The sequence below is a fragment of the Rhinatrema bivittatum genome, chromosome 11, assembly GCF_901001135.1.
Source record: "Rhinatrema bivittatum chromosome 11, aRhiBiv1.1, whole genome shotgun sequence".
NCBI lineage: Eukaryota > Metazoa > Chordata > Amphibia > Gymnophiona > Rhinatrematidae > Rhinatrema > Rhinatrema bivittatum.
In genome coordinates, this window is record NC_042625.1 from 18,053,492 (window position 1) to 18,077,184 (window position 23,693).

The window sequence follows — 23,693 nt, forward strand, 5'->3', positions numbered from 1 at the left end:
AAGTTTTCCATGCCGGGCTCCATCAGATGATGTCACTTGTGTGAGGACTACCATCCTATTTGCCCTCGGAGAAATGAAAGTCCCTAGGTATACCATGGCTACAAAACCTCACGCCTCTGGCAACCAGTTAGTCAGCAGGTTAAATTTACAACTTTAACTATGGCTTTCAAGATCCTACACATGTTGGAACCAGCATAATTGGTGGATTGATTGATGATTGGTGCAGTATATGTCTATTCATGCATAGCATTGCTAAGGGGAAATTCTGCTGGAGGTTCCATGACTTAAGAAGATAAGTTTGGCTACTGCTCGAGATCCCGCATTTGCTTGCGCAATCCCGCAGGGTGGAATAAGTTGCCACAGTCTATGCATTTGTTATCGAAACTTTTATCTATTATAAGGGCTTTGAAATCCTTTGTATTTAACCCAAATCAGAAGACATTGTATAGTAAATAAACAAATAGAACACCCAAGGATATTATGGGACTAATTTGCAGATCTTGTTGAATAACTAATGACCAAAGTATTGATTGTTCCCCAAAAGTGATTTCTTAATGAAACAAAAACAATATTTTCCTACCTGTGAAGAAGTCTGGTCAATGACAGATACAGTAGGCATGGGGGAAAGCTCCGGCAGGTCAAAGGCCACCTCGATGTTTTCCTGCAATATATGATTTCAAGGTTTGCTTGGTTTGAAAGCTGACATTCAAGCTCCAAAGGGAAGACAAAGAAAACATAAGAGTTGTGAGAAGTAAAAGTCCTTTGTACTGAGCTTTCTGATCATCTAAAATCTGCCAACCAAAGCTTAGAAGTTGAACATCTTTGAAGTAAACCATACTTACAATGTCATATCTGACATCAGCGAGCTTTGCTGTCAGGATGCAATGGCACTAAAAGGGAGCCTGCAGTCACTTGGTGAATGGTAAATGCAGTTCATAAATCATTAAACAGATAGCAATTGCTAAGCTAGATTCAAAGCAGACAGAAAGAAAAATCAGTTATTTAAGTTTGAAGCCTTTCTACTGTTTTATTTTTTAACATTCTTCAAAAAACTGAAGATTTTGAAAGTTAACCTGAGTTTCAGGCTTATAAACCATATGGGAAAGATTTACTTTTGTGTGTGTGTGTGTGTGTGTGTGTTGTGTATTGACTGTGATCTCCGCTGTTTCCACAATGGCCAATTAAACTGATCCACTGATACAATTCTAGGAAATATTACAGAGATGCACAGTGGTCCTTGATACCAAGTGGTCCGAATAGTATGAATCAGTCCCCATAGTCAGAACTTTTTCTTCCACAACCCTCTGGAAAATAAACTTTTAAAATATTACAGTAATATTGCCTTGACCAACCTTGCCTTATACTCCATAAAGTGATGAATCATTCCGTTCCTCATTCACTTGCTATACCTTTGCATTTAGTCTGAGCACTCTCTTGAACAGGGGTGGCCAACTCCGGTCCTCAGAGCCACAAACAGGCCGGGTTTTCAGGATAACTACAGTGAATGTGCATGAGATATCTGTGCACACAATGGAGGCAGTGCAAGTAAATGTATCATACATATTCATAGAAGATATCCCGAAAATCCGACTTGTTTGTGGTTCTTGAGGACTGGAGTTGGCCACCCTTGCTCTAGAGAATTGGGCACCACATCTTGGTAATCTCGGTCACTTTGTCATAGTGTAACCTTGCTTCCCTCTCTGGAAGAATGCAAGGGTTCATCAGGGATTTGAGGGACCATTATATACATCATTGCTGAACGCCTGACTCACCCTCCCAAAACCCAAGGCATTTTAACTGGAAATATTTACTGAACTGTTTGAATTATTGTTGTAATTTATGCAGCATTCAGTAAGGAAAAATTCTCCAATTGATGCTTAAGTTGAAAAAAGGGTTTCTTTCTAATACTTCTCTTTGCACCCTCCTGAGACTCTCTTCATTCCCTTTTCCTTTGGTGTAGACTCCCTGACTCTCACAGACCTTTATTGGTACCCGTTTCTCCGAATGCTTTAATCATTCTCTTGTTACACTTCTCCCCTCCTTGTTCTGGACACAGTTGGACTCCTAAGGACTCCTGGACCACAGCTCTACATTTTTTTTTTCAATCCACACTGCTTGGTGCCCCTGGACTAGCACATGACACTCAACTTCTCGCTACTTCTGCACAGATATTTGTTCAGAAATAGATCAGGGTCTTCTCTTCCCACGACACATAGACCCAGAGTGAGACCATTTATTTCCTCAGAGCAGGGATTAGTCTCCACTTTATGGCTGGATCCCTCAGGAGCAGATGCTTCAGTAAAGTATCAGCGGCACCACCATAGGGACCTTACTGTGTGGTCCAGAGCACCCACTACTGTACTCTGGAGACACTGGGAATAAAAGGCACGCTTTTCCCCTTCCCAAAACTCTTTTGGAGATACAGGAGAGTGGCCTTCTTCTGTCTCTGCAAACCCTTTTTCTAGTTTGCTCAGGCTTCTCTAACCAGCACCCTGGATTACACTCTTATGGCCACTCCTAGAGAGGCCTGCCATAGCAAATGGTTCAGTCCACATGCTGCTCAGACAATCTCAATCTGTCCTCTGGCAGGAGAACCATGAACCTTTATTGTAGGGCTCAAGGCTCATAGGCCCCTTTACAGCAGACCTTGGCTTATCAGACCTTTTCAATTTATGCTGGCTTACTGGGACAGATAAAGGATATTCCTGTAGGATACAAATCCTATACAGAAAATACAAAATAATTGGGCTTAGTCTATTGATACGCCGAGTAGGGATTTGCAGGCCAAAGATTTTTAATTCATTTTGTTTCAGTTCATTTTGGCTCAGAGTTTTTATTGTTTTCATTGTACTTTTTTTTTTGTATTGTTTCATTTTTGGAAGTTTATGCATATATAGTTCCACAGTTGCATGCAGAAAGGACTTTCTGCTGGCACATTGGACGTTTGTGCTCAGATTGCTTACTTGTGTGCACATAAAGTGCTCTTTGTGTGCACAACTATGAAATGAACTTACAAATATCTGAAAATGAATACAAGTGAAAAATGTCATTTTTTAGGAGGTACTGCTGATTGGTTTGTTCCATTTAGAATGAACCAAAAATTGGTTTTTCTCATTCTGAGAAATACATTCATTTCAAATGAACGCACATCCCCAGCCCCAACCCTCACATGCAGGCACACCCTGCCCATAACCCCAGCTCCTCTATATTATACCCCCCACGCTAATCCCCCACCACTGCTTTTACACTTTCCCATCCTCTCTTTCACCCCAGTCCCTCTTTTATACATGTGCCACATACCCTCTTCCACCCTCCACCCTCCTCCCATCCCTCATTCATATCCCCTTATCCCCAGCTCCTACATCCCTAATCCCCCCAGCTTCTTTTACTGGCCAATTTCCCTCCTCATTCTCCTCCTACGCTAACTTGGTCAATAGTAGGATGAGGAGGAAAGCAATAGCACCTCATGTCACATCGTCCCCTTCTGTCACCTGGTGCCCAAATTGTGCTTTGAACTGTGCAGGACACCGTAGTACTTTGTGGTTGAAAGGGGGACTGAAGGGGAGGATGGAGCCAGAGGCTCCGCCTTCTACTGCTGGCCAAATCAGTGGAGGGGGGGGGGGGAGGGGGATCACCATGAAAGGAAGGTCCTGCAAATGTGCGGGTCAGGCAGCCACTGCCTGTCCGACCGGGCCCAAGCCCTGATCTCCTGTGAGTCCAAAGGAGACTGGACAATTCCATGGCCAGGGCTGCATTTTGTGATGCTTGCTTCAGCCACCAAATCACGGCCCTGATTATTATTAGTAATAATAGTACTATTAAGCGCATAACTACATTCATATAAGAAATGCAAGCTTTTCACCTCCTGGTATCTTTCCACTTCTGAAACAAATGTTCTCTTGTAGAAAAGAGCTTGCAGGCGCTCTTGTACATAATTATGGCAAAGCTCTTCAAAGGTAGCAGCTCGATCCTTTTTCTGGTGTCGGGGACTCTGGAAGCCAGGAGTATCCATCACCATGATGGAAGCCAGAGAGAGATGATTGGAGCAAAATGATCTAAGGGGAAAATACATTTGAAGATTTCACTTATTATCCTCTAAGTCACATTCACCTCTTTTGAGTGGATAACTTATCATTATTTCTTTTGGTTTCCCATACAAGAGATCTTTATTCCCCATGAACATGCCCAGCATACAGAGAATGTATCAGTGCACTGGCAATGCTGGGAGGAGGTGAGTTGAAAGCTAGTTGCAGCTATTTGATACAACTGGTCTGTCAGGAGCTGAATGTGCACATTTGACAAGGAGCTGACAATGTCTTGCTAGTAAAACTTATCAGTGGGTATCTAGAATTATTGTAAAATATCCCTCATTCATTTTATTAGTATTATTATTTATTTGTATGGTGCTATCTGATGAAGGCAGCCTGTACAGAGAGGCAGTCCCTGCTCCTTGGAGCTTACATTTGAATCAAGACACACAGACAGATCAAATAATAGACTCTGGGTTAAAAACAAGGACTTGACTGGAAAGTACTATAGCCAGAGGAGTTATTAGGTAGGTGTCATGAAGTTGAGCTCTTGGGGCCAGGAAAGTGTATCCAAAATGTCAACCCCAACTTGCAAAAGAAAAAAGCCTGACGAGGAGCAGAGGGAGAAAGAGGCAGCAAATATGGGAGAGAAGAGAATGGAATATCCTGTGGGGTAGAAAGAGTTGGAGGGGAGGAGCTACTGAGGTTCCCATGGAGACAGGTGTGGCCCCTATGTGACACAGCCAAGGTGCAGCATGTATAAAGTTTGAGAGACTGGTGTTTCCTACCTAGGGAAGATGGTAAGGGGATTATGAAAGGGGAAAGGTTCCAGAAAATGAAAGGTCATCCTAGTCAGAGGGATTGAACTCTCTGACAGACAGACTGGTTCAGCTCCTAGGGGCTGGGTTTTGGAAAGGGGATATTGCCCTGGTGAGAATGTGGGAGGGGCTCACTCAGAGTCACCAAGCAAGCAGAAGGAGGCAGCTGGGACCCTCTCCCGGGGTTACATGGGAAAGGAGGAGGAGCTGGGTAGAGATACCCCCAGATGTCTCAGGAAGCCTGAGAAATGTGAAGAGATATCTAAAGAAGTTAATCTGAGAATTTACAGACAGAATTAAGGGAACTGTAAGGAGGGCCTTCATGACCAGAAGAAACCCTGTGCCTGATTGGAGCCTCTGAGCAGGGTTGGGGAGCTGCATTCCATCTACAGAAGAGGGAGTGAGTTGCCTTGCAGCCATCTTAAAAAATGTAACAGATTGGATGTAAACCATTATGAATGTTAAGGAAGTTGGGCCTAGTTAAAGGCTGAAGAGAAATGTGTACATAGATTTGTGATTTGAAGTTGTTCTGAATCTTGGAAAAGGATTGAGATTGAAGCTGCTGATTTTTATGGAAGTGTGATCTCTACAATTTTTGGACTGATTAACCAGTTTATTTAAGTAGGTTATCTTTCATTGGAGCATACCTTCTGTAGTGGAGACGTTTGTGGGAGTGTCCTTGGCTCAGTTTGGCCCTGCAGTTTATCTGCCTCCAGCCCGCGACCCAGCTGAGACTGATTTCCTCACTTTGAGTGAGTTATCCCAGGCCCCCTGAAGCTGAGAAGGTGCCCCGGAAGGACAGGGGGTTACACGGGAATGACAGATGAAGGAGGGTGGAGACAGGAAGAGGAGGAGGAAATGGAGTTCCTTCCTGCAGAAGCTCACAAGGAGGAAGAGGGGGGCCCAAATGCTGGAGCAAGACAGACTGGAAGAACCGACGGAGACAAGAGAGTGAGTTAAAGTAGAACACAAGTTATTAAAAATAACGTTGTTTGCCTGGGAGGTTGTGGCAAAGCTGACTCTGAGGGAAACAAGGCCTCACCGATAGTCAAACTCTTCCAGAGGAGAGTGAAGGCAAATAACCCAACTCCTGTTAGGATTGGTTTATTCTTTCCCAAGCTGTGTATTGTTATACTTGTGCTGAAAGACTGTGACGGGGGGGTGTGCTTTCTTTCAACTGTGCCGTGCTCCATTTGGGCTGAGGAGACCTTGGATTTAAAACAGAAATCAACTATTATTATGTTAAACTAAGGGGAGAGAAACCAGAGAGAAAAAGGGAGAGACAACTGATGCCCAGACCAATGGAGGTCACCCGCCAGGAGGAAGGGGATGGTGTCCGTGGGATTAATTAAGGAAAGCTGGAAGACTGTTTGAGAATTAGCCCTTTATGACTACTAAACTAATATTATTTGAAAAATCCCATTGTTTTATATATATGGAAAGGGGGGGGGGATTTGTCAGCAGCCCCTCTAAGTGCAATGAATGCAGGTACTTTTGTATCTGCAGACCTATTAATATTCAAAGAAAGCTGCATGCAAAGAGATGGTATGGGGCAGGGGGAGGGAGAAGGCATAGCCACCTAACTATGGAGACACACTTCCTGGGATATAACATGGGAAGATCTGGACAGACTACAGCAAGGGTAAACAGACATGGAACTCTATAGGGTACCAGAATAGACGTTGAAGAACAAAATTAGGAGATGCCCCTGCAGCCTTGTAAAGCCAGTAATTAAAGGGGCTATCAAACAAAGTAGGGGGTAGGGAGCCTCTGACCTCATTGTTATTTGGATATTTGTGTTTGGGACAAATAAAGAGGCCAATGATAGGAGCAAGGCTAAGAGTTGGGTTGTTAATGGCCAGGTACCAACCAGATAGGCCAGAGGGACATAGTCAGATGTTAGGGCAACAGCCTCACTAGCTTTGGTAGTTATTTAGATTATTATAAAAGTTTGTTGGTAGGATATGGAGGGGAGGAGGGGCTTGGGTGTTCAGTAGAATATGGTAAGAGCAAGACAACAACAACAAAAAATACTTAGATAAGAAGCAATATTGTGCAAGCAGTCAAGCTTCCCCGGCTGACAGCTGGGATTTATCCTTGCAGTGTAGGCAGAATTAACTTGTCAGAATGGGAGGTCCAATTAGTCTTTATCTGTTATTCTCTACTACATTACTAGTTAACAACAACACTGACTTTGGCTGAAAGTGATTTATTGATGTATTAGCCACAAAGTTTAATAACTGATGTATTGTATGTAGCAACAATATGCAGCATGGTGAAGACAGGCAATAAATCACTGCAGATACCATTTTGTATAAAGCTAGTTGAATGCCTTAAGAAATGGCATGCTAATATAGCACCTTGTTAAAATAAAACTATAAACAGATGAGAAAAGCAAATGCGTACCACATCAAGGATCCTTCTCAAGAAGCAGACAATAAGAAGAGTACTTATGAAAAACTCTTTGGCATACACAGTGCCCTGACAATCTGGAATAAAATGCCTGACATTAATAATCATCATTTTAAGGCAGATTTTTAACCCTCCATCTAAAGCTTGCTCTTGCTTATTCTGAAGGTCATTTTCAATTTCCTTTTAATTTTCTTTTGAAATGTTGTGCTTGCTTTAATTGAAAGCAATAAAGTGTGTTCCATTTTACATCTCATAGATGTTGCAAGGTCATTAATTTCCGCTGAAACAGCTTGTATCAAAAATGTAATTGTTCAGAATACATAAGGCCTTTGCTCCTATTTTTAAAATATAACAAAAAAAAAAAAAAAAGAAAGAATAAGGAAAACACATTTTAGTATCTTCTCCTTTTCTTCCACCCTTCCCACGACTTTTTTTTTATTGAGGAGTGTTGCTTAATTAGTGGCACCATAATACAGTTGAAACTGTAAACTAAAAGCAAATTTCAAATGAAATCCGCCATGAATCGAGTGTTCATGTTTGAGTGCATTTGATTTATTTCTAGAGCAAGGGATTTTAAATATGCTTTGAGATTGAAGCTTTTATTGATTGATGGTCACACTGCCTGCAAATTATTCTTCTCCTGCAAGAGAAGAGCATGGCACCTTTTGCATGTCAGAAAAATATGTGCGGTGTATTTTTTCTTAAGAATGCCACTGTATTGGGACATACATGATCTCTTATTACAAATATCTGATGCTGTTCAATAAATTATGCTTTGCATGGTAACTGCGCACATCTGATGTAGATGTATTGCAATAGGTATTGTTACTGGCCGCTGGCTGAGTGTCTTTGAACACATTCGAGTATACTATGTATATATTTATACCATGGACTGCTAAGATACAAATAAGATAAAATGTATGTTACATTAAAGTCTGTCATATATGTTCATCTGATGTTAATTTTAATGACTTAATTCGTATTTTCATCAATCATGATCAAGACTGCATTTAAACTGTGTTTAAAGCTTGCAAAAGAACTGATTCTGTTTGTATGTTGCAGAAAATAGTTTCAAAGCCTGAACTTATTCTATGTGAAACATGAGATAGATTTCACAGAACAGAGCTAATTGATTTTACATGCACGACAGCCAAGGCAGAGGCGTTTCTATCATGAGGCAGGGTGAGGCGGCAGAATTCTGGACCGGCAAAAGTACCCCCTTCTGAAGCCACTGCCACATCCTGCCTTTGAAGATAAAAGCAATACCTATTGATGACTTCCCGGGGGGATGGAAACCCCTTGGGCAGGAAATCTTTTAAAATGCAGTTTTAGTGACGTGCCCGAAGGTTTCCCAATCCCCATGGGCAAAATTAAAGCGGAAGCAGTAGGTATCTGCAGTTCATGGTAAGAGGCAATGTCAGTAAGAGCCTCAGTATGCAGGGGCCGGGTGAACAGGAGCCAATGCATGGAATGTTGTTAGGCCCTGAGGCCCCTTCCTGAGAGCCTATCATGCAGCAGCAGGTCCTGTAGTAGCCTGCGCCACTCCTCCCTCCTCCCTCCTCCCACGCGGTTCCATTTGAACCTTACAGGGCTCCTTAGATACAGGGCACAGCTCATATAAAACATCACTGAACTGCGCAGGAGGGGGAGGTAAGGCACAGGCTGCTAGAGTCGCTGCTGCATTGCTTGCACTGAGACCTGGCACAGGATTACAGGGGAAGGTGAGGTGGGGAACCAGGTATAAGCTCCAAGAAGTAGGGGGATAAGTGGGGACTCCATGGAAATATGAGGGTCTCAAGGAGATGCGGGAGAGTTGCGGAGGTTTAGAGAAAAAAGGGGAGATAGTGCTCTCAGGGATTTGAGGAGAGGAAGAAGTGAGTCTCAGGCATTGGAAGGGGGAGAAGTGGGATATTTGGGGATAGGGGGAGGGAAATAAGACTGGCTCATTAGGTGAGGGGGTCAATTGTTACTCGAGAATTGGTTGGGAGTGGTGGGAGATGGGGACATGGATTGGAGGGAGGGTAGGAACTCTAAGGTTGGATAAGGATTGATGGGGAGAGTAGGTGGGGGAGTAGGGGATTGTGTGGAGGTATGGGTGGAGGGGTGTTAAATGGGCTGCTGGGATACAAGTGGGAGGTTTAGATAGAGCCATCGATGCGATATAGGTGTAAGAGAAGGGGGCTTAAGGGTGGAGAGGGGATGAGAGGTGCTGTGAATGACGTGGAAGGATGAGGGAGGAGGGGAGAGGATGATGTAGAAAGTATTGAGATTTTATATCAGGACTGGTTTGATTTGTTGCAGCAAGCTGTGGAAAAGGGTTGTGTGGAAGCTAAGAAAGGGAAATTAAATGGTAGGCGTGTGGGCTCTCCATGGCATTCTCTAGAATTAGCTGAACTTAAAAGAAATTGTCGTCATTTAGAGAGGAGGTGGGGAAGTAATTTTAAGTTAGAAGCTAAAATGATTTGGCAGAAAGCTAATTCTATGTATTTTAAACAGATTGTTTTAGCAGAAAAATGATATTATATGAACAAAATTACGTCGGTGGCTTATAATCCCAAAGTTCTTTATAATGTTGTGAAATCTTTAGTCAGTTATCAAAAAAGAAAGGTAAATTGATTTCTGAGGAGATTCCAGACTGTAATCTTTGTGCTAAATTTTGTAGGTAAAAGTAGATCTTTTAGTGGGTCAGATGGAAGGAGTTGATTTAAAGCTTGATGGTAATAGGAATGAGATGGTTCTTAGGGAGAAGACTGATGTTAAATTGGAGAGCTTTCAGCCACTTTCTCTTTTAGAGGTTAAACAACTGGTTTCTCGGATTAAGTCATCTAATTTTTGTTTCCATGCCTGTCCTTCTTGGCTGCTTAAAGGCTGCTCAGATAAAGTTTTGACCTGCTTGCAGAAATTGGTTAATAAATCATTGGTTAATAAATCATTGCCTACCTACTGTAAAACTGCAGTAGTCTTTCCAATCTTGAAGGATGAAAAGTTAGCCCCTAGATTTTGTAGCAGTTATAGACCAATTTTGAACCTTCCATTCATAGCCAAGCTTTATAAAAAGCCGTTACAAAGCAAATGTCAGAATATTTGGAGTCGGCTGAACTTCTGGACCTTGCTCAGGCTTGTTTCAGACGAGGTTGCAGCACAGAAACCTTGTTAGTTTCCTTAAAAGATGATGCTTTGCCGCTGGTTGATAAAGGTGAAGGTGCATTGTTGGTTATGTTGGACCTTTCTTGCACTTTTGATTCGGTAAATCACTAACTTCTTTTGAGACGCTGTGATTTAGGTATCTGTGATTTGGTTTTGAAATGGTTACAGAATTTCTTATCTGGGAGAGAGCAGTTGGTATATTTTCAAGGTAGCTATTCAGCCGCCGTTGACATGGGATGTGGAGTGCCACAGGGATCGTCTATCTCCACAATTTTGTTCAATATTTTTTTTGAGCAAAATCGGTAAGATTATCAGGGAGGCTGGTTTTCAGCCATATATATATATATATATATATATATATGTATATGTATATATATATGCAGATGATATTCAGATCATGGTTCCTTTGGGACCAAAAAGGGAGGTTTGTTATAAGCAGTTGGGAATGTGTTTGGAGTTAACGAAGAATTGGCTTACTGAAAGTGATTTGGTAATGAATGTTAAGAAGACGGAGATCCAGTTTTTGGGGCACAACAAATTAGATCTCTGTTTGAAGTTGATGGGAGAGGAGATTTCTTCTAAGGAGGAGGTTAGATCCCTTGGGGTACAACTTGATTCTACTCTGACTTTAGAAAAACATGGTTCACCTTTGGTAAGAAATAGTGATTTGAGAATCAAATTGCTTAGACAAATTAGACCATTCCTGGATATTATGGTTTTGAGGTCAGTGGGTTTTTTTTAGTGCTGTCGTATATTGATTACTGTAATGCTGTACATTTGGGACTGCCTGTTAAAACTATTCGAAAATTACAGATCATTCAGAATACGGCAGCTCATATTGTGACAGGAAGTTCTAGAAGAACTCCTTCTGGGTCACTATTATTGGATTTGCATTGGCTCCCAGTGGTTGCCAGATGCAATTTTAAGAATTTGGCTCTGGCATTTAAAACTCTAAAAGGAGTAGGTTCACAGCAATTGAAAAATCGTCTCAGCTGGTAAAAGCTTAGCAGAAGCTTGAGGTCCTTGAAAGGGCATTATTTGGGAGTTCAAGAGGTTAAAATGTTTTGACATTCTCACCTGAAGGTAAAATCTTTTTCAGGAAGGATTCCCTAACTTTGGAATAATTTGCCTCCCAGTTTGAGAGGAGAAGGTGATCTGTTAAAGTTTAGGAAAGCTTTAAAAACTTTCTTGATGAAAGAATTTGCTCAGCAGGGCTGATGAAAGGAATTGTTTAGCAGGGTTCACTGAGGCATTATGTTTTTCTTTTTTTGGTAATGTATTTTTAACTTGTTTGAATTCATGCTGTAAATCATTTAGGGAGATGTAATCTGTTAGGCGATTAATAAATGCTTTTAAATAAATAAATAGAGGCCAGTGAAGGGGAGAGAGACAGAAATGGAGCTGGGGAGGAGGTAGTGGAAGTCTGAGTAGGAGAAAAGAGGCAGAAGAAAAGGGCTAAAGGCAGAGGGGCGGAGCTTGGGTTAGCGAGAGGATGAAAGGCAGAAGAACATAGATGAGGACTGGGAGAAGGGGTGCATACTGAGGGTGGGATTTAGGGGACTGGTTGAAAGGGGAAGTATGAGGCCGTAGAAGGAGTGGGAGACAGGGAAATGAGAGGGCTGGCTAGGTGGTGAAAGAGCAGAGAGAAGGACTTGGAAGGGATGAGAGAGTGATGGAAATCTGATAGATGAGAGTGAAAGAAGGAGATTGGGGGGAGAAATCTAGCTCTGAATGCATAGAAAGGCAATAGAAGACATAATGTCAGAGAAAGATGCAGAAGAGGAACCAAAGAAGACAAAAGAGAAAAAAAATGGAAGAGAGACTCTGGAAAAGAGTTAGAAGAATGACAAGCAGTAAGTGGGACAGAGACGGGGCCCAACGCATTGCAATTAGAAAAATCAAATGCTCAGACAACAAGCATTCTATTTTCAAATTAGCGATTGAAAAATGTCAGCTTTGGGAAGGTGCATCTCTGATCTCTTTATATTTTGCACAGTACAGGAGGAAAAGCATTTCTGTTTCCCTGCCTGCAGGGTCTCACTTCTTGGGGTTTCCAGTTTAAATATTTGTACATCCAGTATTTCTAATTTGTGGTCACTTATTCTGTATGCAACCAAAGTTGCGATATCTGCTAGTGTGTAGTTCCTGTGTAGCCATCTATAGCAGTCCATACCCCAAATCCAATTTCCAATAAGAGGTATATCTGTGCTCTAGGATCCCTTGCAGTATTTGCAGTGCTTCTCTTTCATAGGAAATATTAATTGTATTTAATTTCAAAGATTCATATTCCCCCTTTATAACTGACCGAGTTAAACAAGGTGATCCTTGCTGTGTGAGTTCTGGAGGTTAGGGCTGTTTTGGGTTGAATGCCTGGCAGTGAAACGAGTTTGTGTTGCCATTACTGAAGCAACTCCAGAATTTGAATATTCATTTAAAGTATAGTTAACAATATAATGCCCTATTATATATATTTACAAGATCATTATGGGAGGAGGGGGATCATGATTGGATCCATTGTTCGCAAAATGTTGGTAGTGGCTTATAGGCCCAAGTCCCAAGATTTTAAGTACCTAACAATGCTTTGGGAAGACTCAGCTCAGCAGCATGTTCAGTTAACAGAAAAGCAGGAAAGGAGGAGATTTGACAGAGATATTGCTGGAGATGATGGAATTGTGGTGGCTTCAGAGGGAGACTGAAAGGCTGCTAGGGACAGGGGGTGGTGATAAGAGAGAAACTGTTGGGGATAGGGGATGGACAAACAAGAGAGACAGATGGACTACTAGGAATAAGGGGATGTGAGAGAGAGAAGCAAGTGGAGGTGGTAGGGCATGGGGGTTTGTGTCTCTCCCAATGCTCTTCTCTCCAGCATCCTTTGTCAGTCTCTCTCGATCTCATCGTGGGGAAGAAGGGCACTGAGCGAGAGAGAGAGAGTGCTAGGGCGAGAGAATTGCTGCAAAAAGTATAGCACGGCTCATACCTGAATTCCAAATGCCCAGGCATGTTAACCTCGGACCCAGTTCTGGCTATGCCAGCATTTCAAAAAGTCAAAAGAGCTATAGACCAAGAGGATCCCCTTTTTTTGTTTTCGCACTGATTTGACCTGTGCCAGGCCAGGAGGAGGGAGTGGTGCTATCTCTTTCCTTGCCTCAGGCAGCAGATTGTCCCAAGCCAACCCTGAGCTGAGAAATAGGTTGGGACTTTGGTAGGTCTTTGTCATTTCTTTCAACAGGTAATAAAAAGCTCCTAACAGAAGAAGGATGGCTGGGAAATATTGTATTGTCAAAGCTGTCATCATTGTTACTATTTCTGCCTCTGTCCAAATGGCTATCCTGATCTACAGTTAGGAACTGGCTCAATGTGAAAGATGTTTGAGGTTGTCTCCCTCAGAAAACAGGTGGTAGAATTAAGAAAGGAGATGGCAAGGCTGAGAAAAAGGACTATATTGATGAAATGATTATTGAGGCATCAAGGATAGAAAACACAAGCAAAGAAGATGAAACTAGACCACAAAATAACAGCTGAACCCAGAATACTGCAGACACTAGAGTCCCATATCCCAAATCCAATTTCCTTTGAATTGAAGAACCAGTATTCAGCCCTGGAAGTGGAAGAAACTATCCAAAGGAGAGGAAGAACCAGAATGTGTAAACCTCAAAGCTGCATGCTTAGCAACCATTGCATCTAGGAAGCAAATGGACATGGAGGCATCCGTCTGCTGACCAGTCATGTTATCCATGGAGGTGTACTGTCTGCCAGAGAGACTGCTGAGAATCATCAACCCAACTGACTATTATCCAATACTGCTCATCCTCATTAGCACAAATGATACTGCTAGGTACCGCACAGAATGTATCAAAGTGATTTTATGGTTCTGGAAAACAGGGTGAAGCAGATAGTTGCATAGATTATATGTTTCTCCAGTCTCCCATTCAAGGATAAAGGCCAAGGCAGAGAAGGTTGCATTCTGGGAGATAAATGAATGGTTGTGCAGATGGTCTCTTGGACCTGGGATGATACTCCAAGGACTGCTGTGCATATGTATCGTCTATCAGTTGAACCTCAGTGTTTTCTAAAACAGATCGGCAAATCTATTGAACAGGGCTTTAAACTGGGATTATCAAGGGTGGGTGAACAAAGCTCTAAGGTAAGTAAAAGTCTTCAGGTAAGTAAAACATTAAACACTTATAGAAAATGTGAAAAATGGGCAACATCCAGAAAGCTATATACACTAATTTTAAATATTCAGTTCAACATCTATACTGACATTCAGTTTTTTGTCCCATTCAATATCTCCTGGTCTAATACTCTCTCTACAGATTGCTTTATACATATACACTGTCAACACTTGGCTATCACATAACCGTCTTAAACTTAACCCTACAAAAACAGAAATCATCCATCTAACTTCTATCACAAATTCCACTAATGGTCCACCTTCTCATCTTTCTCTAAATGGCTTCTCTATCCCCTCTATCAGGGGTGCAGTCTTGGGGCGCTAATAAACTCGGATCTTTCCCTATCAAAACACATTTCTGACATAGTAAAAAAGTCTTTCTTTAAATTACTTATGCTGAAGCGCCTCTGTCTTCTGCTCTTTCATCAAGATTTTCGCACGGTTCTCCAATCTTTGAAATTCAGCTGCACATGTTCTATCCGTTGTCACTCAAAAACCATATAACACCTATTTTGTTTTCACTTCATTGGCTTCCCATTAAATTCAGAATTCAATACAAAACTTTGTCTATCATCCACTCACTCATACACAATCCTTAATCAACTTGGCTATGCTCCACTTTGCGAATTTATAAACCTACAAGACATTTAAGATCTCTGAACAAAAACCTACTAGATGTCCCTTCGGTCGCCTTGCAAGGCTAAACATCACCAGAAAAAGAGCTTTCTCTGTCACAGGCCCATTAATTTGGAAAAATCTACCTAACACACTTCAACAAATTTCAAACACAAAAGAATTTAAAAAAAACTCTAAAAACATATCTCTTTCAACTAGCATGTAATACCCAAACACAAGAAAGCACCTGACTTTCCACTTCCATCAACACCTGTGAACTGTATTTATATTTGATTTAAACTGTATTGTTATTTTGATGATGTTTACTTCTTAGCTTTTATTTTAATTCTCATTTAACTGTTTTTATTATTTTTTAATTCTATTTTTATATTGTGTATGTTCAATTGGTACCGTTTTTACCAATTTTTATTGAAAAAAACAGCATACAAACAATTTGAAAATAAATAAATAAAGTTCCAGATATAGTCATGGAAAAGGCTGATTTGGATATAGTGGCAGTCAAAGAGACTGTACATAGAGAACATTGACTGGGATATGGTTATACCATGTTATAATCTATTCAGGAAAGACAGGAGGAGGAGTGGCACTATATATATACAAAAAATAATATTAAAGCAACAGAACTGCAGGGCTTTGGTGATAACTGTGTGTTACTCTGGAAAGTGGAAATGGATCATCCATTTATACTGGTGTGATTATACAGACCTCCTTCTCAAACAGAAGAAATGGATACGGATTTAATTGAAGACAGTCACTAAATTTCTATAAAAGGGAAAATGTGATTGATTGGTACATTCAATCTGCCAGACACAGGGAGATCCTGGCTTGTCTGCAGGAATTACTATTCCAGCAACTGCAACCAACATGTGAGGGATGTCACTGGACCTGGTACCTACAATTAGGGAGAGTTCTTCTGATGGTATAGTGGTGGATCACCAGATGGTATGAGAGTATTAAAGCACAGAGAGTGGTGTTCATTCAAAGATGAGGGTCCCGGACAAGAAAAACTAACTTTTTATTCCAAGGAGTAATTAGGTGTGTGTACATTTTTTTTTTTCACGTGAGCAACAATTTTTTTAAACCAACAATTTTTGAGCACCAGTATTAGGGTTGCATTTCTGTATATAGCACAAAGCAAAATTGATGTGAACGGCCACGTAAAACCTGTGAGTGATGCTAAAAGTATCAGCAACTGGTCACGTGCTCAGCTTAGAGGTAGCTATGATGGGGAGTACGTCAAGGATTCAATAACTGTATGGCTTAAGCGAAGAGAAGTAGAAGAGTAGTGGACAAAACTGAAATAATATAGTGTAAAAGCAACAAACCTTTTTATTTGGAAAGGTAAGAAGAAAAAAGGCCACTGTTTTCTAATGAAGTGGCTGAAAAGTATGGGGAAAAAAAAGGTTCATAAAATACAAGAGATCACAAAAAGAGGAAGGCAGACAACAATATTTGGAAAAATTTAAAAGGAAGCCAGGAAAGTAGTCAGGATAGCAAATGAAAGAAAAGAAAAGCTAATATGGAAAAGCAGGGGAACAAGACTTGTTTTAGATGTGTTAGGGACAGGAGGAAGTGCAAAAGTAGAATGGGAAAACTCAAAGGTGAATGGGAAAATACGTAGATACTGGCAAGGAAAAAGCGGTATTGCTTAACAAATATATCTCTTCTGAAGAAGGACTAGGAGTAGCACCATTGTAAACTGTTACAAATAGGAATGAAAGTGCGGTACATCTCAAACAATTTTCAGAAGACTGCGTTCACTAAAAGTCAATAAAGCAATGGGGCCGGATGGGATACATCAGAAGATATTAAGGAAACAGGTAAGTTCTGGCAGCTCCAATGTCTGACCTTTTAAGAGTGGCTACAAAGGACTAGGGATTGGCAAAAGTGATTCTTCTTCACAAAACTGGAAGTAAGGAGGAGTCTGGGAAGAAAAGGCGGTGAGTAATGGATAGAATCGCTCCTAAAATAAAGGATAGTCATGTTTCTGGATTCCAATATATCAGAGTCTGAGGCAGAGGTAGGTCATCTCTTTGACTGGGTGACCAGAGAATTATTTCGGGGGAGAGTAATAGTTGTGTAGTATACTTGGATTTCAGCAAGACCTTTGACATGGCTCTACATAGCAATTTATAAACTGACTGGATTAGAAACCGACTGCACGGAAAGTGACCCAGGGGTAATGAAAAATGGAGTTCACTATAACAAAAGATAGGTCATCAGTGGTGTGCCACTGGAATTAGTCTTCAGTCTGGTTTGGTTCAACATATTGATAAGTGATATTGTGGAAGGGAAATTGGGAAAGGTTTTGCCTTTTTGTGGATGATAACAAAATCTGCCTCAGGGTAGACATCCTGGAAGGTTAGGAAAACATGAGGTAGGATATAGTGAAGCTTAAGGAATGGTCTATAGTCAGGCAGCTACTATTTAATGCTAAAAAATGCAGGGTCATGCATTCAGGATGCAAAAACCTAAGGAGATAATTTTCAAAGGAGTTATGTGCATAGCAATTTTCAAAAGCCATTTTCCCGTGTAAAGTGCACTTACGCAGGTAAATCCTATGGACATTAATTCAATGGCATATATTATAGCAATTTTCAAAAGCCCACTTATTCAAGCAAAGTGCATTTACACAAGTAAAACCCAATTTTAAACAAGCAAATGCTTTTTAAAATCAGGCCCCAAGGGAGCAGCACACCACAGTGAAGTTTTTCTGTATATAAAACAAGAGCAGAATCTGGGAGTGATCATATCTGATGATCTTAAGGAAACAAAACAGGTAGACAAAGCAATTGGGTGCAAAGAGAGAGGAATAACCTGCAGGGAAAAGGAGGTGATATTGCCTCTGTGTAAGTCTCTGGTGAGACCTCATTTGGTGAACGCTACAATTCTGGAGACTAAAAATGTCACAAAAGGCAGAATATTTATTTTATTTATTTATTTAAAATTTTTATATACCGGCATTCATGTTGCAAACACATCATGCCGGTTTACATATAACAGGGGTGTACAGTAAACAATTCAATAACCTATTTGTGTAGAAGGAAGCAGTTACAAATAACAAGGTAATAGAACTGGGAGGAGAGAAGAAAAGAAAGAGAATAACATTAGGTATAGGTATATACATTAGTAATAACATTTTTACATGTGGAAGTGGTAGAATCTGGCTGAATAGAATTAATCGGTGTCCGGGAAAGCTTTTTTAAACAGCCAGGTCTTAAGTCTCTTCCTGAAGGTTGGGAGGCTGGGCTCCTGTCTAAGGTCCGGTGGGATGGAGTTCCATAGAAGGGGGCCGGCTGTTGAAAAGGCCCGATCTCTCAAGGTAATGTGTTTGGTAGTTTTGGCTGGGGGCACTTGAAGAGATCCTCTGAGTGTGTCTCTTGTTGGTCTGGAGGAGTTATAAATTTGGAATGGGACTTGTAAGTCGAGTGGGGTGTGTTGATGGATGGTTTTGTATATTATGGAAAGAGATTTGTAGAGGATTCTAAAGTGAACAGGCAACCAGTGGAGATCTTTTAGGATTGGAGATATATGTACATTTTAAAATATATGTACATTTTAAAAAAAGAATATAAACCAGATGGAGGTGGTTCAGAGGACAGATTCTAAAATGGTTAACAATCTTCATCATGAAGCATATGGGACAGATTTAAGGATCTAAACATATATACCTTGTAGGGAAAGGGGGAGGTATGATAGAGACATTTAGATTGTTCCAAAGAATACATGCACATGAGGCTGCCATCTTTCAATGGAAAGGAGGTTCTAGAGTGAGGAACCATGGGATGAGGGTGAAAGGGGGTAGACTCAGGAATAATCTAAGGAAATATTTCTTTATAGAAAAGGCGGTGGATGCATGGTCCAGCCTCAAGGAATGTATAAGAATTCTATAAAACATGGAACAAGCACAGAAGATCTCTGAGGGAGTGGAAGGGACTATAAGGCTGTGCCATAGATGGGCAGACATGGGCCATAAGGTCTTCATCTACCATCATGTTTTATGTTTCTGTGCATATGACGTAGTATCATGTAAAGATCATTACATTGCATATCTTCTGAGCAGTGATCTCTGTCGTTGTCTTGTGCATCTATTAAACCAAGTCACAGTATTGCTGAGGTCTGCAATATATGCAGAAAATCTCTACAACCTACCCCCAAGTAGTCTGAGTCATATTCTAGACTGCTAATATATTACTGTGTTTATTGATTTATTGAATCTTTCAAGAAGGCAGTAATTAAATATAATAACATAGCATATAAGAACAAATAAAGTACTGATATACTGAAGGGATGTCTATGAAATGGGAAATTAAAAAAAACATTTCCCATTTCATTTAGAGGTTAATATTCAAAAGGATTTGTCTGCCTAAGTTCAGGACTTAATCAGACAAATTGGAGGTTTACATATTTCCCCCTCCTGTCGGGATAATTTTTTGTCAAATGAAAAAGGGATATTCTTGGGGTGGGCTTTAAACTCAGAAGGCATAGAACCTCACAGAATATCACTGCTATCCAGCTAAATTTAGCCAAGTAAGGGCCTCATTTTCCAATATCGCATGGTATCGCATGCGATACCAAAAAGGGGTGTTACCTTATGCTAATAAGCATATGTATTGCAAATTGCGATAACAGCTATGCAAAATGCTCTTATCACAAATTGCACTATTAACCCAATTTGGGCTACATTGCCAGTATATATCACGGTTCATGATGTTTCCAGACAGCCTATTTCAGGAGAGAGAGAGAGCGCCTTGCTATAATGTGTCCTCCCTAGACAGGTATTTGTGTCCCTATGGTAGGCCCACCTAGTAACTCGAGGTGGGGATTAGGTATGAGTGTAGGGGGTTGGGGGCCACTTTCACATTCAACATGAGACGTACGAACAGAACAGTGGTCTCTTGTGAAGATTTGCTGGCCTTCGGAGTGAGGAAACTCACTCCAAGATGAGATATGGGCAATGTTCTCTCCACCTAGCTTGTTGTTGCCCAGGTAGAGTGTCCATCAAGCTAGGTGGAGAGGACATTGCCCAAATCTCATCTTGGAGTGAGTTTCCTCACTCCGAAGGCCAGCAAATCTTCACAAGAGACCACTGTTCTTTCCGTACGTCTCATGTTGAATGTGAAAGTGGCCCCCAACCCTCATAGACACTCATACCTAATCCCCACCTCGAGTTACTAGGTGGGCCTCCCATAGGGATACAAATACCTGTCTAGGGAGGACACATTATAGCAAGTCTCTCTCTCTCTCTCTCTCTCTCTCTCTCTCTCTCTCTCTCTCTCTCTCTCTCTCTCTCTCTCTCTCTCTCTCTCTCTCTCTCTCTCTCTCTCTCTCTCTCTCAGCACACAACATAATGAAAGAGGTGTAGTTATTGGCTTCACAGCACATGATAAATCCTCCCTACTTTACATTTGCTCCACCCCCTGAATTAAAAATTTGCAAATCGCATTAACAGCTGTTAGCATGATTTGCAGAATTATCACCCGCAGTAACTCCTTGGAAAATGACCCCCTAAGTCTAGTCATGATAAAAGCAGGTTTAAAGTTATCTGCATACAAGTGCCAGGGCAGCCTTAGCCTTTAGCTATGTTCAAAGTATAGCTGGTTGAGCAGCTGCAAAATAAAATGAAGTTCAAAGGTCTTCAGGTGCAATCCCGCAGCTCCCTTCCTCCCACCCCACAATAAATAAGTGGGGGCTCTGATACCCCATTTATTTGTCATGTTTTCCCAGAGAAAGAGTGATCACCAGTTTGCCCCTTGCCCTTCCAGTGCAGCTCTTGAAAATGAGGCTGGCAGATCATGGTCGGTGCCATTATTAATTTCTTCTGGCCCCATTTACAAGAGCCTCGCCATGGGGGCAGGACCAACCAGGGATTGCTTCTGTCCTGAGAAGACTAATAAGCAGATTAAGAGGGTCCAGGGTTGGGGGGGGGTTCACAATGGGGGCAGGGACCTAATATTTTTTATGTTTTCTTTATTTATTTCATTTTTTTGTTTGCTTTTTATTTCAAATAAATTACATGAAACAAACAAATAAAAAAAAATGGAAAGCAAAATGAAACAAAGAAATCCCACTCTGTGCATACTCCTGCTATATTGACCAGTAACAGGTCATATATGGTTTAATATGGCCTGGTGGCTTCATAGCAGTGATAGAAAACTGCCTGGGCTCAGCGGCCTATGAATATTACCTGTTGATGAGTGATACGATAATCGCAAAGAGTTCTTCATAAAGACCTGAAGCCATTCCTTCTAGACACTCCACCCCTGTCATCTTTGATCCTAAAATAAGAACAAGGGAACCAGAATCAAACATTTGAAGGTGTGTAAGGACTTTCCTTGGCTGCTTTGCTGTGGCGATTGACCAAAATCTGTTTCAAGTGCCTATCATTCATTACCAAGTCTTCTTTAATTAAAAATAAAATATGTAAGGTGAATTATTGAAGAAAAAAGACACAAGAAAGGATTTGTTCACTGCTTACTCAGAACTTTTTTAAATATATGTTTTACTGAATTTGATTTACAATTATAAGTGTTGCAAAGGCTTTAATTTTGGGGGTTGAGGGGATCCTCACATTTTATTTTAATCTAATTTAATGAAATGCAATTTTTATATTCTGCCTTCTGCAGCAAGCTACTAGAAAAGTGCTCCCAGTGCTACCGAATTTGGCATTTTGTCAACATAAAACCCAAGAATTTTGTAAAATTAATATTTCAAAGTTCTTTGGAGCTCAGAGAACGACTCCAAAGGGAGCTTAATCTAGCATGTAAGTTCCAAACCTTAAAAAAAAAATAGTAGTATTTTTCAGGGATAATTCTTGCTTGTTTTGCTGCTTTAATCAATGTCCCTGTTTAATATTAATCTTAGCATCCACCATGGAAAAGAGGGCTCCCATCTCTACCAGTTTATTGAAATCTTAGCTTTCATGGAAAAAATAAATAAAAATAAACCACCTGCAGAAAACTTTAGAATAGGGATCCAACCCACTATACAGATCATTAGTGCATCATATCTTGTATGTAATGTATTTCCATTTTTTATGCTAATCTTTCATCTAGTTTAGTTAGTGCAGAGTTTTAGCATCTGTCTTGCGGGCCGATACAGTAAAAACGCGGGAGAGCAGGTGAAAGCCCGCTCTCCCAGCGCACGCACAGGCCACTTTCCTATGCACACGATTCAGTATTTTAATTTATTTTAATTAGGGCCGGCAGTAAAAAGAGGCACTAGGGACACTAGCGCATCCCTAGCACCTCTTTTTTGACAGGAGCGGCGGCTGTCAGCGGGTTTGACAGCCGACGCTCAATTTTGCTGGCGTCGGTTCTCGAGCCCGCTGACAGCCATGGGTTCGGAAACCGGATGCCGGCAAAATTGAGCGTCCGGTTTTCAAGCCACGGGCCTATTTAAAAAATTTTTTTCTCTTTTTTTACTTTTTTTAACTTTCGGGACCTCTGATTTAATATCGCCATGATATTAAGTCGGAGGGTGCACAGAAAAGCAGTTTTTACTGCTTTTCTGTGCACTTATCCGGTGCCCGGAGAAATTAGCGCCTACCTTTGGGTAGGCGCTAATTTCTGAAAGTAAAATGTGTGGCTTGGCTGCACATTTTACTTTCTGTAACGCGCGGGAATACCTAATAGGGCCATCAACGTGTATTTGCATGTTGAGGGCGCTATTAGGTTCAGGGGGGGGTTGGACGCACGTTTTGGATGCACTATTACCTCTTACTGAATAAGGGGTAAAGCTAGCTAGCACATCCAAACACACGTCCAATCGCGGGGTAACAGTGCGCTCCGCCGGAGCGCACTGTACTGTATCGGCCCGTTGGTGTTGCACAATGTATCTATTAGTAGATTTGCCAGCCATTTGGAAATCGTTTGATATTGGAGACTCATTGGCCCCCACCTCATTTCTAATATTAGTTTGTGCTCACTGCTGCTAATGTAACATTTTTTGCGAATAATATTTTTCAATCTTTAAGGAAAATCACAGAATTGGTTTCCTTAATGCAAAGTAAATTTAAATCACAAGGAAAAAGCCTCCAGTCCCCTGGTATAATGAGAACCTGAGGATTAAAAAGAGATGACTGTGTAAACTGGAAAGCATATGGTGTAAACGTCTACTGGCAAAGAATCGGGCATTTATATTTATTATCCCATCAGTGTTGAGGAAGCCAGAATGATATATTTTAGGACCTGCTTGAGTGAGGCTCAAAATCGACCTGAAGAGTTATTCACAAACTCTCTGGACACAAGGAAGCAAATCAAGCGGGTAACTATATTACCGCACAAGAATTTGCAGGCAGTTGCACCAGTAAGCTAGCTGCCTAGGCCAAGAAAACTCAGGATGCCCAGGGCTAAGGGGAAATAAAACATAGTATTAGAAGATTTTTACTAACAACAATGAGGACTTAATAGAATTGGGCAGAGTCAAATGGGAGTTTTTTGATCAAGTCAGCAAAAATGAGATTGAAGGGTTTATGCA

At 41.0% G+C, this 23,693-nt stretch overlaps 1 protein-coding gene across 1 annotated transcript in view; it reads right to left on the minus strand.

Moving 5' to 3' along the window:
- MYO18B (myosin XVIIIB) overlaps positions 1-23,693 on the minus strand; it is an 815,563-nt gene that overhangs the window by 518,487 nt on the left and 273,383 nt on the right. The window contains exons 15-17 of the mRNA XM_029619020.1: positions 21,403-21,493; positions 3,863-4,055; positions 581-661 (exon numbers count right to left, since the gene is read on the minus strand). Of these exons, the coding sequence (XP_029474880.1) occupies positions 581-661; positions 3,863-4,055; positions 21,403-21,493 (365 nt within the window). The remainder of the gene's footprint in view (positions 1-580; positions 662-3,862; positions 4,056-21,402; positions 21,494-23,693) is intronic.